Source organism: Gymnodraco acuticeps, unplaced genomic scaffold (assembly GCF_902827175.1).
Source record: "Gymnodraco acuticeps unplaced genomic scaffold, fGymAcu1.1, whole genome shotgun sequence".
NCBI classification, from domain to species: domain Eukaryota; kingdom Metazoa; phylum Chordata; class Actinopteri; order Perciformes; family Bathydraconidae; genus Gymnodraco; species Gymnodraco acuticeps.
Genome location: NW_022991325.1, coordinates 1161710 through 1179341, shown reverse-complemented (window position 1 = coordinate 1179341; position 17632 = coordinate 1161710). Strand labels below are relative to the sequence as shown.

General features: G+C 40.7%; 1 protein-coding gene across 2 annotated transcripts in view; it reads left to right on the top strand.

Moving 5' to 3' along the window:
- Nucleotides 1-926: 926 nt before the first annotated feature.
- Nucleotides 927-17632, top strand: part of LOC117562548 (endonuclease V-like) — a 173850-nt gene continuing 157144 nt past the window's right edge. For both annotated transcript variants that reach the window (XM_034240400.1, XM_034240401.1), the window contains exons 1-5: nucleotides 927-1057; nucleotides 2679-2850; nucleotides 10724-10858; nucleotides 12614-12653; nucleotides 13038-13150. In XM_034240400.1, the coding sequence (XP_034096291.1) occupies nucleotides 1014-1057; nucleotides 2679-2850; nucleotides 10724-10858; nucleotides 12614-12653; nucleotides 13038-13150 (504 nt within the window). In that variant the 5' untranslated portion in view covers nucleotides 927-1013. The remainder of the gene's footprint in view (nucleotides 1058-2678; nucleotides 2851-10723; nucleotides 10859-12613; nucleotides 12654-13037; nucleotides 13151-17632) is intronic.

Here is a 17632-nt window from a genome sequence, read left to right as displayed (position 1 = left end):
TTCGTCAACTTAATGTGTAAAATAATACGTCTACATGAGTGACAATGTAACTAAGTGTTGCACGGCCAGATACGGCTCGAGAAGCTGACTCAGATAAGGACATATTGTGATATCGATGATCTGATTGATGATGTGATGTCAGTGTGATATGAATGATAAGTGCGACACGTCGGCGTCTTCTCTGCATACGGCAGTTTAAACTGCATTTCCTTTTTCCTGTAATATGACTTGATATATTTAAACTCCACACACTGAGCTCTGATCGGTCAGCAGGCGGTGCTTTCACTGAGTTGATCTCTTTTCTATAGACGCCGGAGGCGGGCAGCGTCAGATAAAAAAAAAGTGATTTAGCCTTCCCAAACCTGAGCCTCGATCACGCGCCGCCTATGTTTGGGCCCATGAGTCACATTTAGTAATCCATCAATGTCATTAAGCTCTTAGCTCGTCATTATTATTATTTGCCTTACTTTAAGGATTTAAAGCTGTCTCCGATCTAGTAAAATTCCAGCTGCCGTGACTTGTGCATCAATTACAGTCCATTAAATATAAAATAAACTGAAATATGTAGCTTTTTATAACCAGAAATAGCAACTGCAGTACATGTGTGGATCAGTGTTACATTGATTGAGTTGGGGGACCAACTTAAATGCCCGCTGACGACCGGCCGTTCTGTGATTCTCCAGAACACACAGGTATGGCCAGTCCGCCCCTGTTCCCAATGAATACAAGAGATAGAAGCTGTAGTTCCAGTAGAGTAGAATAACGCGTTGCATTCAGTAATTTCTCTCTAAGTATAGTACTCTCTTTTGGCCATTAGAGGGCATGATGTTCCCGCTCAACACAACTGTGGCGCCCCGCGCAGGCTCCGCCCTCGCTTTGACGCGGTACGCGGAAGCAAAATAGGTACGCCACCCCCGCGCTACACTAACCGACGTCACGCTGCTGCTGTCAGTGGATTTTATGAATTAAAAATCATTTCTGCGGACAGTGTCCTCCTCAGCCGGCGGATAGAGATGTCTGCTCGTCCCGCAGAAGATTTGGTGAAACAGTGGGAGAGGTTAGAGCTGTTCTGGTCTAATATTCATTACACGTGACTTCTACTATACAACTCAATGGAACTTATCCCACTTGTTATCATTGGCTAAGTATTAGCTTGATATGAAGCAGTGCTCCGTGTGTGCTGACAGAAGGTTCTTCACTGCTCTCTGTCTCTATGGAGTAATGCCACCAGTCCTCAGCAGCACTGATGTGTGAGGTTGTAATGAGAAGGCTAGTGATTCACTATTAAGTCGTGTGTGTGTGTGTGTGCGCGCGCGCGCGTGTGTATTTAATAATTTTAGATTATGTTAGATTCACATTTTAGTTAAAATGTTGAAACATTACAGCAGCTTGTAAACAGGGCATCGCATATAAATCAAATTTAAAATTAACATAATATAACACATATAACCAGTAAACAAACACATAAACAGTAAATATATACAAATCAACAGTGAAAGATATCTATAGTGTATCTCTATCAAATACACATTATAAATATACAAAATAAGTGAGTTATAGACCAACTACAAACAGAAGATAAACATTTGATACTAAATATAAATTATGGCTGCACAATTAATTGATAATGAATGCATTCTTTTGGTAAGGATCCTCTTAAAAATATATACCTATTATCATTTGAATGTATATTGTAATGATGATTTGACTAATGTTTAAAAAATGATAAATATTTCCAATACGGTGACCTAATATATAATTGAGTAATACTGTGTGTGCTCCGTTGCAATATTGCACAAAACAACTTATTCTACTTTGTGGAAATCTGAGGAGACAATACCAAATCAAATGTTGATGCTACAGAAAACCTCTAATGGAATTCATAAGAGACCTGATTATCATGAGTCAACCAACATATCATTTATCAGCTCACATGCTCTCAAGTTGAAAGATTTTGTGGAATTTGTATGTGTCACGATTACTTTTTTTAAAAGTAAACAACTGATGCTTTCAAACTATCCAGAAGTGTTTCCAAATGAAAAACTTGTTTATCTAGTTAGGTTTACAGACGTGGTGTGCAGTATAAGGAGTTGTGAAATAGTTTAACATTTGTATTTAATTAGTTTGGGACTCTTGAGTGTATATTTAATAGACATATAATTTATTTTGTGTCTTTTGAATATTTCCAGAGTTTACATTTAAAGAGAATTGTACAAAATAATGACTCTAAAAAGGTTAGGTATAATAAACTTTACACCATAAAGCGGCTTTTTCATCACAACAACATCATTATTTTTTTGTGTATTTATCATCTGTGTAGTTTTATAAGTTAATATGACCAAAATAAACTAGAATAAACTGTAAAGCTTCTGTGATCATAAAATTAAACATTTGGGATAAAACTCCTAAAGTTGAAACAATTAGTCAGAAAATCACCAACACATGGTTCCACCTTCGTTTTTGTATTTCGTTTTTTTAAAGAAATATCATTATTCTACATTATACTGTGGCACTGGGTATATTATTCTTATACATTTTTTACATTATCACTGAAATAAATACATCTTCAGCAGTATTGTAAGACAGAAAAATGTGATTAAGTTGTCCAAAAATTCAAATTCATGTCAACCCAATCTGTCCATTTGCATTGGTGTGAGTGTTGTCCCTGCTTGTTGCAGCGAGCAGGCCCTCCTCAGGCAGCAGGTGGTGGAGGGGGACACCGAGGACTGGCAGAGGGTTCCGGACTTCTCTGGCCTGCAGAGGGTGGGGGGGGTGGACCTGTCCTTCATCAAAGGGGACGATGTGAACGCCTGTGCCCAGCTCGTGGTGCTCAGCTACCCCGACCTGCAGGTGAGCTGTCCCCTCACTGACTACCAGAGGAGGGAAGTAACTAAGTACATTTACTCAAGTACTGTACTTAAGTACAAATGATAGGTACTGTACTTGTACTTTAACGTGAGTATTTTCATTTAATGCTGCTTTATTCTTCCACTCCACTACATTTAAAAGGGGATTCATGTCATGTTACTGCACTAAATATAACAGCTTAAGCTACTTTCAACTAAAGCATCTCTAAAAATGAAACTAGTGGACTCTTTAACTCTTCAAGTCACTAAAGAGACAACTTATTTAAATATTTTACAAAAAGTAAATCAGAACTTTGTTTTTCTACAACAGTAAAATGCTACAATATTATCTAGAAAAGTCACATATTTAAATATAATCATATACACAGATAAAGGCAATTTTTCTGCACAATGATTACTTTCACTTTTTATACTTTAAGTACATTTTTCTGATAATACTTTTTTAACTTTACTTAAATACGATTTTGAATGGAGGAGTTTTACTTAAGAAGAGCATCTGAATCCTTCTTCCATCACTGGTTAATACCACACACTGTATATAAAAGGTTGCTCCACATAAACTCAGGAATCTGTGAGCTCTGGTGACCTCTAGTGGTGACAGGCGGGATGTCTGATAGGTCTGTTGTCCGGTGCCTTGCTCAAGGGCACCACGACAGGGCAGGAGGTGAACTGGGACCTCTCCAAGTAGCAGTCCACACTCCATATTTATGTCTGGTCGGGGACTTGAACCGGCAACCCTACGGCTCACAGTTCAAGCCCCTACTGACTGAGCCACTGCCGGAAAACCTGCACTCACCTGATGTGAACCTGCATTCACATCACATATTTAACATGAATAATGACAGATGACAATATATATGATGTATTTTATACTTTGCACTCAGAACTTTTGCTCATTTCGGCATAATCTACCCCTTCTAAAAACTGTACAGCCCTTTCCCTTTTATCTTAGACCACAGACATATTGTAAAAAAATATGTGGGGGTCCGAGCACCGCAGCGGAAACATGTAGGCACAATGGCACATCATTGACCCTTAGGGTGGCAATTTAAAAACACTGTTGAATTTTTTAGCAAGTTAAAATAGATGAATGGATGGATTGGTGAATAGATGGATGGATAGATGGATGGATTGATGGATGAATAGATGGATGAATAGATGTATGGATGGATGGATGAATAGATGGATGAATAGATGGATGAATAGATGTATGGATGGATGGATGAATAGATGGATGAATAGATGTATGGATGGATGGATGAATAGATGGATGAATAGATGAATGGATGGATACTAGATAGATAGATAGATAGATGGATGGATGGATTGATGAATAGATAGATGGATGGATGGATGGATGGATTGATGAATAGATAGATGGATGGATTGATGATGGATGGATGGATTGATGAATAGATAGATGGATGGATTGATGATGATGGATGGATTGATAATGGATGGATGGATGGATGGATTGATGATTAGATAGATGGATGGATGAATAGATGGATGGATTGATGATGGATGAATAGATGGATGGATTAATGATGGATGGATGATGGATTGATGAATATAAGGATGGATTGATGATGGATGGATAAATAGATGGATGGATGATGATGGATGAATAGATGGATGGATTGATGATGGATGAATAGATGGATGGATTGATGATTGAAATACAAAAATTAAATAAAAATGATGATTGATGGATGAATAGATGGATTGATGATGGATGGATGATGATGGATGGATGAATGGATGGATTGATGATGGATGGATGAATAGATGGATTGATGATGGATGGATGAATGGATGGATTGATGATGGATGGATGAATAGATGATGATGATGGATGGATGATGATGGATGGATGAATGGATGGATTGATGATGGATGGATGAATAGATGGATTGATGATGGATGGATGAATGGATGGATTGATGATGGATGGATTGATGATGGATTGATGATGGATGGATTGATGATGGATTGATGATGGATGGATTGATGATGGATTGATGATGGATGGATTGATGATGGATGGATGAATGGATGGATTGATGATGGATGGATGAATAGATGGATTGATGATGGATGGATGAATAGATGGATTGATGATGGATGGATGAATAGATGGATTGATGATGATGGGATGGATGAATAGATGGATTGATGATGGATGGATGAATAGATGGATTGATGATGGATGGATGAATAGATGGATTGATGATGGATGGATGAATAGATGGATGGATTGATGATGGATGGATGAATGGATGGATTGATGATGGATGGATTGATGATGGATGGATGAATGGATGGATTGATGATGGATGGATGAATAGATGGATTGATGATGGATGGATTGATGATGGATGGATGAATGGATGGATTGATGATGGATGGATGAATAGATGGATTGATGATGGATGGATGAATAGATGGATTGATGATGGATGGATGAATGGATGGATTGATGATGGATGGATTGATGATGGATGGATGAATGGATGGATTGATGATGGATGGATGAATAGATGGATTGATGATGGATGGATGAATGGATGGATTGATGATGGATGGATGATGATGGATGGATGAATAGATGGATTGATGATGGATGGATGAATGGATGGATTGATGATGGATGGATGAATAGATGGATGGATTGATGATGGATGGATGAATGGATGGATTGATGATGGATGGATGAATAGATGGATGGATTGATGATGGATGGATGAATAGATGGATTGATGAGGGATGGATGAATAGATGGATTGATGATGGATGGATGAATAGATGGATTGATGATGGATGGATGAATAGATGGATTGATGATGGATGGATTGATGATGGATGGATGAATAGATGGATTGATGATGGATGGATTGATGATGGATGGATGAATGGATGGATTGATGATGGATGGATGAATAGATGGATTGATGATGGATGGATGAATAGATGGATTGATGATGGATGGATGAATGGATGGATTGATGATGGATGGATGAATAGATGGATGGATTGATGATGGATGAATAGATGGATTGATGATGGATGGATGAATGGATGGATTGATGATGGATGGATGAATGGATGGATTGATGATGGATGGATTGATGATGGATGGATTGATGATGGATGGATTGATGATGGATGGATTGATGATGGATGGATTGATGATGGATGGATTGATGATGGATGGATGCTTTACTTATCCCATATTGGGAAATTATTTTGTCGCAGCAGCGTGTGTGTACAGGCTTTACACAAGTACAACATATTTAAAAGTTACAATAAGGTACAAATATAATACAATTAACATTAGCAGCAAGTATATACACATTCACAATAGAAAGGACATATATCACTAGAGTATCTAAATAACACACACACTGAACAAAAATATAAATGCAACACTTTTGTTTTTGCTCCCATTTTTCATGAGATGAACTCAAAGATCTAAAACATTTTCTATATACACAAAATAACCATTTCTCTCAAATATTGTTCACAAATCTGAAAAAATCTGTGATAGTGAGCACTTCTCCTTTGCCGAGATAATCCCACCACCAACACACACACACACACACACACACACACACACACACACACACACACACACACACACACACACACCACACACACACACACACACACACACACACACACACACACACACACACACACACACACACACACACACTATGGCAGATGCAAGTATCAGCGAGAGCAGCAGCGCATTTACAACTTGGAGATATAACCACTATTTTCAATGTGTGGGGATAAAGGATGCAAAAAATATTACAGTCAAATGTAAACTGTGTGCAGGACAGAAAGCATTGTCCACATCGAATAACAGCAATGCCAATCTCCTGAAGCACCTAACTAATGTACATGTGGGGAGTTGTCTTTTCTCTTACGGTGCCACAGAACAACACAACAACTTGTATTTGTATTGTTATTATTTTGAAATTAAAGTAAAGTAACGTGTTACTAGTTACTTTTATAATTTAGTAACTAATAAAGTAACTAGTTACTTTTTTGAGAGCAGTAACTATAACTATTACTAGTTACTTTTTAAAAGTAACTTGCCCAACACTGATGATATGATATATGTGTTGAAATAAATGTAGTGGCATTAAATGGAAAGTAAAGAACGAACATGTAACTAAATGTACTTAGTTACTTTACCCCACTGAGGAACAGTCTTCAGGGAAATGACTCATACTTTCACCGAGGCTGACGGTTGGTGATTTCCAATTCACCTTAAACCATTCCAATAATTCCTGCTACGACCCTTCATCATGAACTTCTTTGCTCTGTTGTTATAAATATAGAATATAGCAGCTTTAAGTTAAACCTGCACAAAAAAAAAAGTAAACGTTTAAGTTTTTTCAGTGTGTTAAACCTTTTTCACATTATTTTCCAGTTTTTTTAAATGTATTTAAGTTTTCAAGGATCAAGATGTGGTGTAAATAATATGCTTACCCAAAGTGCACTTTAACAGTACACCTACTGTATAGTATCATGAAGAAGATAGGAGTTACCTGTGAAAAGTGGTTGTTTCTTATTAAAACATCTAATCTCAAAGGGGGTTTTCAATGTCATTCATTCATTTCAACCCTCTAATTACTTTACACTCTCATGGATAAGGTAACATTTAAAAAAGAATGGTGAATGTTGCAGCTCATCCAATTCCAATCTTTTGAAACACTTAAAGCCAGGCATACAAATATGAATACACAGGAGAGTGGAGGTTTAATATGCAGTGCAGCTCATTGAGCTCAAGGTCGAGTCTTGTTAAGCCGAATGTTGTTAAGGTGACCTTGGCGGTCCCAGTTTTCACTTCATTATCCTTTTCCTGCACAGCCTTTCACAAGCATTCCTCCTCGCTGTATTTATCTGTGCATTAGCATGGGCTGCCGGCCCCTCCTCATTACGGGCCCGGCGCCACGAGGGGGCAAAAGGGGGCATTGCCCCCTCAGTTGTATTATTTGCCCCCTCACTTTGAGCATCATTCATCCATCAAAAAGTACAATAAATGTCACAATTATTAAATAACTTTAAAATAATTATTTTCCCCAATACACGTTACTACGTTTAAATCAGATATGTGGGCAGGCAGTCAAGCAACGTGTAAACAAGCCTCAACCCCAAGTGAGCTTGTAGTCTTAATGTTAGCGTGTGTGCTAGCTGTAAACACGGTCGGATGGGTGACCAAAACGTCCCCGTTTTCCGGGCAGAGTCCCCGTTTTCGGTGGGTGGTACCCGGTTGAAACTCCCAAAAATGTTCCCGTTTTTGAACGTGCGTTAAAAAAAATAGAGAAAGGTGAAATCAAATGTTACAGGTCAGTAAAAACAGAGTAACAGTGTTGTGCCTGTTTGTAGCATTAGCGTATTTCTTCTTCTACTACTTCTTCTATTTTCTTTAATGGCGAATCGCTTCCACTTGGACCATATATCGCCACCTACTGTTGATTTATTAAATGTTTATATGAAATCCTTGTCCTCAGACCAGTGTTTTTGAGGAACTTGAAGATCAGCTTGTTTACTTCATTTCTTGATTTACTTTCGTAAATTGACTTTAATGTCCTTGATGTTGAGTTGTTCCAGTGCAGTTTTCAGAATGAGTCTTTGTCTGTTATAATCCGGGCAGCTAAAAAATACATGATGTAATTTTTCTCCCCAATTTTCGGCGCCCCCGATGGGTTGATGCGCCCTTAGCATTCACCTATACTGCCTATGCCTAAGGGCCGGCCCTGGTGAAAACAATATGACATCAACAGAAAATAAGACAGACAACTACAGATAGCACCACTTTAGGGCTGTCTGTATGGATCAGGTTTTTGCCAAAGCGAGCCCTTTTACTAGAATAATAATATGTTATGCATTATATCAACCGTATTGGTACAATGAGCGACATCCAGCGACGGATTTTAGAACATTGATTTGATTTTTCTCATGGCAGTTAGACTCTAGAGACAAACCAGGGGACTTTATTTTTATTTTTAATCTGTGTCTGTCCATTTGGTGTAGTGTTTTATCCAATATTACATTTGGTTTATATATTAGTCACTTTCTTATGAAATGCCAGGTTTTAGGTCTTGATTTGAACATTCAATCCTGAAAATAAAAAATCAACCAGATTAAGGTTTCTTTAATCCTAACCTGACTAGAGTAGATACTAAGTAAGTACATCTGTATAGGAAGACGAGTTAAGGGATAGAGCAGAAAAGGTTATGGTATAATTACAGAGCCTGTCAATTTATAAATGGAGGAAATCAATGTTAGTCTGTTAACCAAAGTGCAGCCATCTAAAAATGTACTATCTATTATTAAAGATCAGAGGAAAACAACAGAATGAGAGGGGTCAATCCGGAATAAAAATAAAGAAGCAAAGAGATTGTAGAGCAGTGAGAAGGAAAAAAGCTTGGTGTGTCAAATCATTACATTGCCAGTATTTTTCGTTGTTTTGAAAACAAATCGCCCCCTCGGATTTTTTAACAGCCCCCTCAGTCATTTAATCCTGGAGCCGGGCCTGCCTCATTATATAACCCGCTGTAATTAATGTCATTTATCACTGTGTACGCTGCTGATGCATGGACCCAATGAGGCTAAAGAAATGTTGTCTAGAAATGCTTTTCAATAATGGGACTATGTTCCCTGCTTGCTTTCGTTTTACTCTAACACTCTCACCTAAGGGCATTTATGACACAAAGTAATACATGACACACAGTTTGTCACGTTGCATTTAAATACACAGGTCTTGAAAAGGAGCTCTGCACACTTTTAAAACTGTAAATGTGGAAAATCAGTGAGAATGACACTTCGTTATGATTCCCGGCCATAACCTTCTCCAACATCACAGCCTGTTGTTTGTTCACCGTGTGTAGCAGAGGAGGGGTGAAGGACATTGACATCCTGAATGCTGGTTGACCTTTCTGTTCTCAAAACGTCCTTGTGTCGAGGCGTGTGTTTTGGCCTCCATGCACCTCAATGAGAGCGTCTGCATGTTTTATTGCTTGTAGTTAAAGTTCTTAATTATTCATATGAATAACAATACAGAAGGCAGTCGTTGGCAATGAAAAATGAGGACCTCAGGCTCCCTCTTCTTATTCTCATTAAATAGGTATTCAAAAATTACTCGAGTGTAAGCAGAGGGAGAATGTAAGTTAAAATTGAGGCTAAAATATGAACCTTCTTTAGTGTAAAACTGTACTGAACTCACAAAAAACACAGAAAAACAGAGTCTTGTCAAACGATGAGCAAGCAGGGTGGGTATCAGAGCTATGGTCTGAGCCTTTGTCTTTCCTAATCACTTTTCATGCAAGGAAACACAAATGTCGTCAAAATATATATATAATAAATCAATTAGAAAGTACCCTAAGAGTTTTAAAGTCATTCTGCCCTTCATCTCCTTACTGTATAGACTGTCTATGTTCATTACACTATCTTTAAATGAGTACATGAGATAAACTCCCTCTGGAAGGAACTTTGGGATTTTAGCCTTTGCAGACCATTTACATGCACACAGACCTATAACCATGCCTATAACACACTACAGGAAAGGGAAAACCCAAAAATGCAGAATAGGGCCTCTTTGAGAAGCACCGTTACTTACATGATTCTTGTGTGTGCGTAAATATTGTGGCTGCAGGGAATTGTGGGACATCAATGTCTCCTTTCCTTTCGTAAAGGATAGTCCGGTAGATAACAAGGGAAGTATATGAGCTCATGGCTGCCACTGAAGTACTTCCGAGTCATTTCCCTCAGTTTGGAACATTGCTAAGCAAAAAATACATTTGAACCGAAACCCAGCACTCCGTCCCCTTTTCTTTCCCCAGCTGCTGTATGAGGACAGCCAGATGGTGACCCTGACAGCCCCCTACATAGCCGGCTTCCTGGCCTTCAGAGAAACCCCCTTCCTCCTGGAGTCTCTGCAGCGTCTGGAGAGGGACCAGCCCCAACTTCTTCCTCAGGTCAGCTTTTGCACACATTAAAGTGCTTCATTGAAGTGCTAGAAGAGTCCTTCCAATGACTTGAGGTACAATTATAAACATATAATTAACAACTGTTTGAGATGTTAGAGTGTATTCAGGGTCGGCTGTGGCTCAGAGGTTTAAGATGGGAGACAAGGGGAACTAGCCAGGGTGGGTCGTAAATAATAAGCCCATGAAAACTAACACCTCATCATCATACATACTCTGCTATGATAAATCTTGTCAGCTTGTTATGTGATATTGTCTCTGCTCTCCTTACAGTATGTTTACTTTGTTACCCTCAGGTGGACCTGGGCTTAGTTTTGCTCTGATTGTAATGCTAACTCAGCATGCTAGCATGCTAACACATTAGAATCAGTTTTTGTCATGACCTGCTAGCTAGGGAAGCAAAGTACAGATGAGGCTGGGATGTTGGTAAGTCATTTTTGAAGGCATGCACAATAAACAAAACAAAAACGGTACTTACATTTGCTGTTTTATGTGCATAAGTGCATCCCATTGCGAAGTATGGCAAAATGTACTATGTGTACCTAGATGGTGTCCTCATAATGGTCAGAAAGTTGAGTGTGCTGGTCACTTTTCACACTAAATGACCGCCATCTTGGCTACTGAACGGGAGTTACAGGACCATCCATCATTGCAGTTGCTCCGGTAAATAAATATAGGACTATACTGTACACATAAAGGTTATAGGTATGTTTTTTTTTACTATTTAGGGAATGTGCTATATTAGTTGTTGAGGAAAATAATAAAGTGTTAATTGTATAGGGTTATTTGAGCAGTTTGTACAGCCAACAATCATTGCTAGCTAGCTAGCTAACAATTGCGTTGGTCACCTCTGGTATGTGTGCAATTTTAGACACTACATGATACAAGTGATACAGTACATTTATTGTACTTTTGGGAAGTATCTGTATATTTCAGACAGCAATGGATTTCCAAATTAGATCTAAATTACTGTCACACACAACCAGACAGCCAACCTACTGACACTATTGGGCTCATTCAAAAAGTGAAAACTTGAACATTAAAACACGCTGAATTAATTTCAACTCCTGTGACAAAGCGCTCACTGTTTCTCAAGAAGCCGTCTATAATTCCTCCTCACCCACTCCCTTCTGTCTGTCGCTATCCACGCACCTCCCTCTCTTCCTCCCACTCTCTCAGCATGCTCGCAGGTGCGCAGAAACAACACACTTTCACCCCATACACACACAAAATCCTGCACACACAAACACTTCTCCTGACACCTCACCGCTCCCTTTATCTGGCCCTTTGACGGTCCTGATTCACAGCGGAAATATGAATTTCGAGTCACTTTTGGCTTCCAGGGTTCATAAGTGTGGGGGGACTGGAAGTATCAGTGTGAAGATCTTGTCTCTTTCTAACTTTAACTTTTGAAGCTCAGGATAAAACATTCTGTTATCTCACACTTTACGTGACATCAGACAGAGGCACAGAGAGGTTGGGGTGAGAGACTGTAGATACGCAGAAAAAAGTTTCCCTGCTAAGGTGTTAACTTCATTCAGAAAAGAAGCACAGGTGGATCCCATAACAACACGATGCCTCTGCTGCACTGCAGTCTCTCAGCAGCCTGATTAACATTACGGATCACACCTGTGCTTTTCCTGATCTAACATGTTAAAATGTCTGCCGTGCAAATGTCTTCAACCTTGACAAATACAACTCTTTACAGCTATAGGTGATTTGTTTCCCATTGTGCCCTCTCCACAGGTGGTGTTTGTGGATGGGAATGGTCTATTCCACTACAGAGGTAGGTCAGGCTGCTCTATGCCGACACAGGGAAAGTGTTTGCAATATTTGTGCCTTCTTTTTTATTTACAGCAGGATGTGTTTAGTGGCAGTCAGAAAATGCATTTTTATACATTAATGGCAAAAAAAGCACGTGTGTGTAAGTAATGACCGCGTTAATTTAGGTGTTGCTGCATTTACTAGGGATGCAGCGATTGATAAAGTCCAAGGCCAATAGCAGTGTTTATAATAATTTAGCTTATACTGATGTTTTTGTTGCATGTGTGCAAGGCTGTTTTCATGTCACGATAATACATTTCTTTAATGTATAACACAAAGTCAACACTGTTCTATCAAGAGCAAACCGGCATTTGAATCTGACCCAGGCCCTGTTTGTTCCCTGCAGAGTTCGGCCTGGCGTGTCACCTCGGGGTGCTTTCAGGGCTGCCGTGTGTGGGTGTGGCCAAGAACCTGCTGCAGGTGCAGGGTGTTAACAAGGATGAGGAGCACCAGTCACAGGTGAGGCTCTACTTAAGCTCACACCCCACAAAGTTGAACATATATTTATTCCTTTCTGTTCTGTAGAGCTTTGTCACTCTATGATCTATCATCAGTGTATATTAGGGGTGTAACGGTACACGTACCCGTACCGAAATTATTCGGTACGGGCTCTTCGGTTCGGTACAGGTGTGTACCAAAGTGTACCGAACGAATATAACGTTAAACGTAAACAATTGAGAACGTGAATAACTTTTTGGAAGTAATCTCAGGTACTGCGTCGCAGCAATAGGCGCTTTCACACTGCGGTACTTTTCCCACAAAGGTTCATGTGAATTTAGTTCATGAGAACTCTTTAGTTCTCATGAACTAAGTACAGATCGCGTTCACACTGGAAAAAGTCCCTGGGGGTGGATTAGGCAAATGAAGCCGCTGGCGTCACTTGTTCTTCTTCTGCTTTGGGTTTACTGGCAGGCCGCAAACCACTTCACGGCGTATACTGCCGCCCAAAGTCCCCGGCCGGAAGTCCCCGGAGTTAGGGACTGGCTTCAGTAGAAGCTGCTGGGACTCCCAGCAGCTTCTACTGAAGCCTTCCGAGTAAATCGCCAGAACGCCGACACCTCCTCATCTCCACCACTCCCATGTTTTATTTTGTGTTGCCATAAGTTAGTCTATCTGCGTTTCTGCGCTGGGTTAATGCTAGTGCTAATAATGCTAATGCGAGGATAATAAAATGGCGGCTTCACAAAACTTTTTGGGAGTTTTACGGGGCGTGGTTTGCAATCCTTCCAGCCAATCAGAAATTTAGCTCTTTTCTCACAAAAGAGCCGTTCGAAAGTCCCTGCTCTCTAGCAGGGACTTTCGAGGGGGTAAAAAGGTTCACATGAACTAATTTTAGTACCGGCTCTTTTTGGTGTGAACGCGATAAAAGAGTTCACATGAACTAAGTTCACATGAACCTTTGTGGGAAAATTACCGCAGTGTGAAAGCGCCTATTCAGAGTAATTTGCTCACATTGGGTTCAACGCGTCATAGAGCGAGCAAGTCATTTCATTGGATGAGAGGCATAGGTCAGAGGGATGCGTTCAAATGTAGTCAGTAATTTGAGGAACTGTCAAAAATTAATGGCGAACGCAGATAAAGTTGAGCTCGAAAATCCTCCAGCATCATTGAAGTCTCCGGTTTGGGAACATTTTGGTTTCGCAGTTACGTACAAGGATGACGGACAAAGACAGGTGGACCGAACCAAAGCTGTTTGTCGGCATTGTTCAACTAAAATTGGTTACGCGGCTGGCAATACATCAAACTTGCACACTCTTGAAAAGGCATCACCCGAACGTGAATATCACCGGTACCAAAAGAAAAAAGACTGAAGTGCAAACCCAACTCCCAATAGCATTTAATAGTGATGGGAATTCCGGCTCTTCTTGGTGAGCCGGATCATTTGGCTCGGCTCACCAAGAAGAGCCGGCTCTTTCGGCTCCCAAACGGCTCTTCAGTTTACCACATATTATACCTTTTAATTAAATCAAATGTAGCCCTGTTTTGACTAATGATTTATATTTGTACACATATATCACTTAAATTATTCAATACATCCTTTGTACTGAAGTATTCAAAAGTAAAAATTACATGTTTAATATAAATGATTTGCTGTGGCCAATTGTTTTCATTGCATTTACAGACCCGTGCAACTCTCTGATACCACCCAATGAATGCATTGACTTGCTTGTAGAACCACACTACACAAAACAGATAGCAACACCCATAAAAACTATTTAAAAAAAGGGGCTACTGTATCGACCTATATAAAGTATATAAATATAGGTTTTTTTTCAAAATACCAAAAAGATCCTGCATTTTAGCCATGCCTCATTTCGCTCTATTTGCTCCATCCAGCGCTGTTTTTGCAGGGGGCTGATTCTGTGAGCTGCAGCTGACCACGCCCCCCTGCAGGAGAGGGGAGTGTGCTTTAGATCAGCTGCTGGGCTGTCAGAAGAGGGGGAGAAAAAGAGATCTCCGTCCTCCGTGTTTTATTCTTATAGAAGTAAGAAGAGAAGTAATGGGGCAGAAACCCTCCTTTTTACGCAGCGGTCCAGACATAGACATCAAACGGCGACACATATTCAGTTGCCAGTTACTTTGGCATTAGGGCAGGGATATCTAGATACTTTCCAAGGTTTGACATAATGAATTGTGCTACTTTTAAAGCAAGCAACGATGTTTTAAAATCTGTAATCAAAAACACTATCGAAGCAGTTCCTGCCGTTGCTACGTTAGTTCAAATAGTAACAACGGACTACTTTTCTTAGCGGATGCATGTCAATTTAAATCAATACATAAAACTATTTTTTAAATCACTAAAATCATTTTCTAAATCCATAAAAGCATTTCCATTAATATTGGGAGTCATGTCGTTACTTTGTTGAGAATGTGGCCATGTAATAAGCGGGATAATGTGCACATTGCACATTGCATAATGTGCCTTCATGCCGATCTAGATCCCTCTGCAAAAATGGCTCGTTCGCGGGCGAGAGCCGGCTCCCGTCGTTCACTTAAAAGAGCCGGCTCTTTGAGCCGGCTCGTTCGCGACCGACTCATCACTAGCATTTAAGCCTCCACCACTCGCAGAGAGTTCAGACCGAGCCAAAGCTATTACAAACACCAAATATCCTTATGTTGCCATGTTAGCAAAGCGCTACCTGGCTGTATCTGCTACCTCTGTCCCTAGCGAGAGGGTTTTCTCCACATCAGGAGCAGTGGCGTTTCTAGGTGTACAAAACTGGGGGGGGCAGAAAGAGGTCGGGGGAGAGAGAGAGAGAGAGAGAGAGGGGGGGGGACAGAGAGAGGGAGGAGAGAGAGAGGGGGGACAGAGAGAGGGGGGGGGGAGGAGAGGGAGGGGGGGAGTGTCAAATTACATACTGAAGACCACAGGAGCAACACTGTGAGCGCATACATTTACGTACACAGCGTGGGGATGTCATAGTAATGCACCTTCATACATGGAGTAAAGGTCACCATCACAAAGTAATTCTTAACAATAACAACAACCGTAATGCTTTAGCATTAAAACACCATAGACTGTAAATATAAGGAAAACACAGACACTCATCATCGAGGTCACAATATCAATCGATCCAGCAGAGGCAAAACACAGAAGATCAACAAAATATATGACATAAATGAACTTACCAAAGCTGAAGGCTCACTTGAAAAGAAAAGCGGCACGGCGGTCCTTCCTCTGACAGAATGTGTCTATCACTTTGGGGATGAAGTCCTGTAGTTGCTGGATCAACTGGCTTTCAATTGAAAGCATGGCCAATGCGTTAAGTCGCGGCTGTCCCATGGTGTTGCGAGTGAAAGTCTTTATCCTTTTGAGGGTGGAAAAGTTCCTCTCTGACTCGGATGTCGTCATCGGAGTTGTCACTATTATTTTGACCAAAATAACAGTCTCAGCAAACGTTTCCTCCAAGTTGTTCTCGTGAATGGATTTCAACAGAGACAGGGCAGTGTTTCCAGTGTGAAGCTCACTGTGGCGGTAGAGCGTGGTCAGCTCAGACTTCAACTTCTCCTTGTTTCCCAACGCAGGCCACAGTTTCACGGCGCAGTCAAGCTCAGGTGTAGGAAATGACAGGACATGCTGTGGGAAGAATGAGCTGTCAACAAGCTTTGCAGCAATCAAATGGTCACTCTGTGAGAACCTCTGTTCCACCTGTGAGATGACTGTGTCACAAGCCTCCTTCATCACCGGCGCTGTGCTGCTGACTCGTCGGCCTGGCTCGTCTGTTCCATCATGAGCAGTGGCGGCCAATGCATCAGTTTTCTGCCTCATTTTCTGAACATTTTCCTTGAAACGGCAGAGCGCGCTGTTGATCCCAGGTGCATCGATGCTTCGTTTTTGCAGAGTGTTGTATAGAACATCCACTTCTGGCATAAGCAACGAAAAAAACTCCAGGAGCTGCATAAATGCTCGGTCCCGCAGTTTCTTTGACAGGCCGTATGCCTCACTTATGGTGACCGCATCCCATCCTGGTTGTGCGCGTATATGCTTCATACACTGAAGTAGTGCATCTCGGGTCTCCCAAACCGCGTTCACAGTTCTGCTTTTAAAGTTCCATCTCACAGCCGGTGGCCGTGGGATGCGTCTCTGTGTTGCCTCTGCAAGAGCTGCAACACGTTTTGGAGCACCGGAGAGAAAAAAGTGGAAAAAGCAGTTAGATCTGCAAAAAACACCTTCAGGATGCTCATCCTTGCTGAACACAGTTGCTGCAGGGTCAGGTTCAGTTGGTGGGCGTAGCAGTGAACAAACTGAGCGTTTGGGTACGTCTCCTTCATCACCGTCTGTACCCCGCGCACGTTACCGCTCATGACGGCCGCCCCGTCATAGGTCTGAGCGATTAGCTTTTCTTTCAGCTTCAGGGGTTCCAGAACAGCCTTGATGCTGTTAGAGAGACCTACACCAGTTTTGTCCTTTACTTCCACAAACTCCAAAAAACGCTCTGT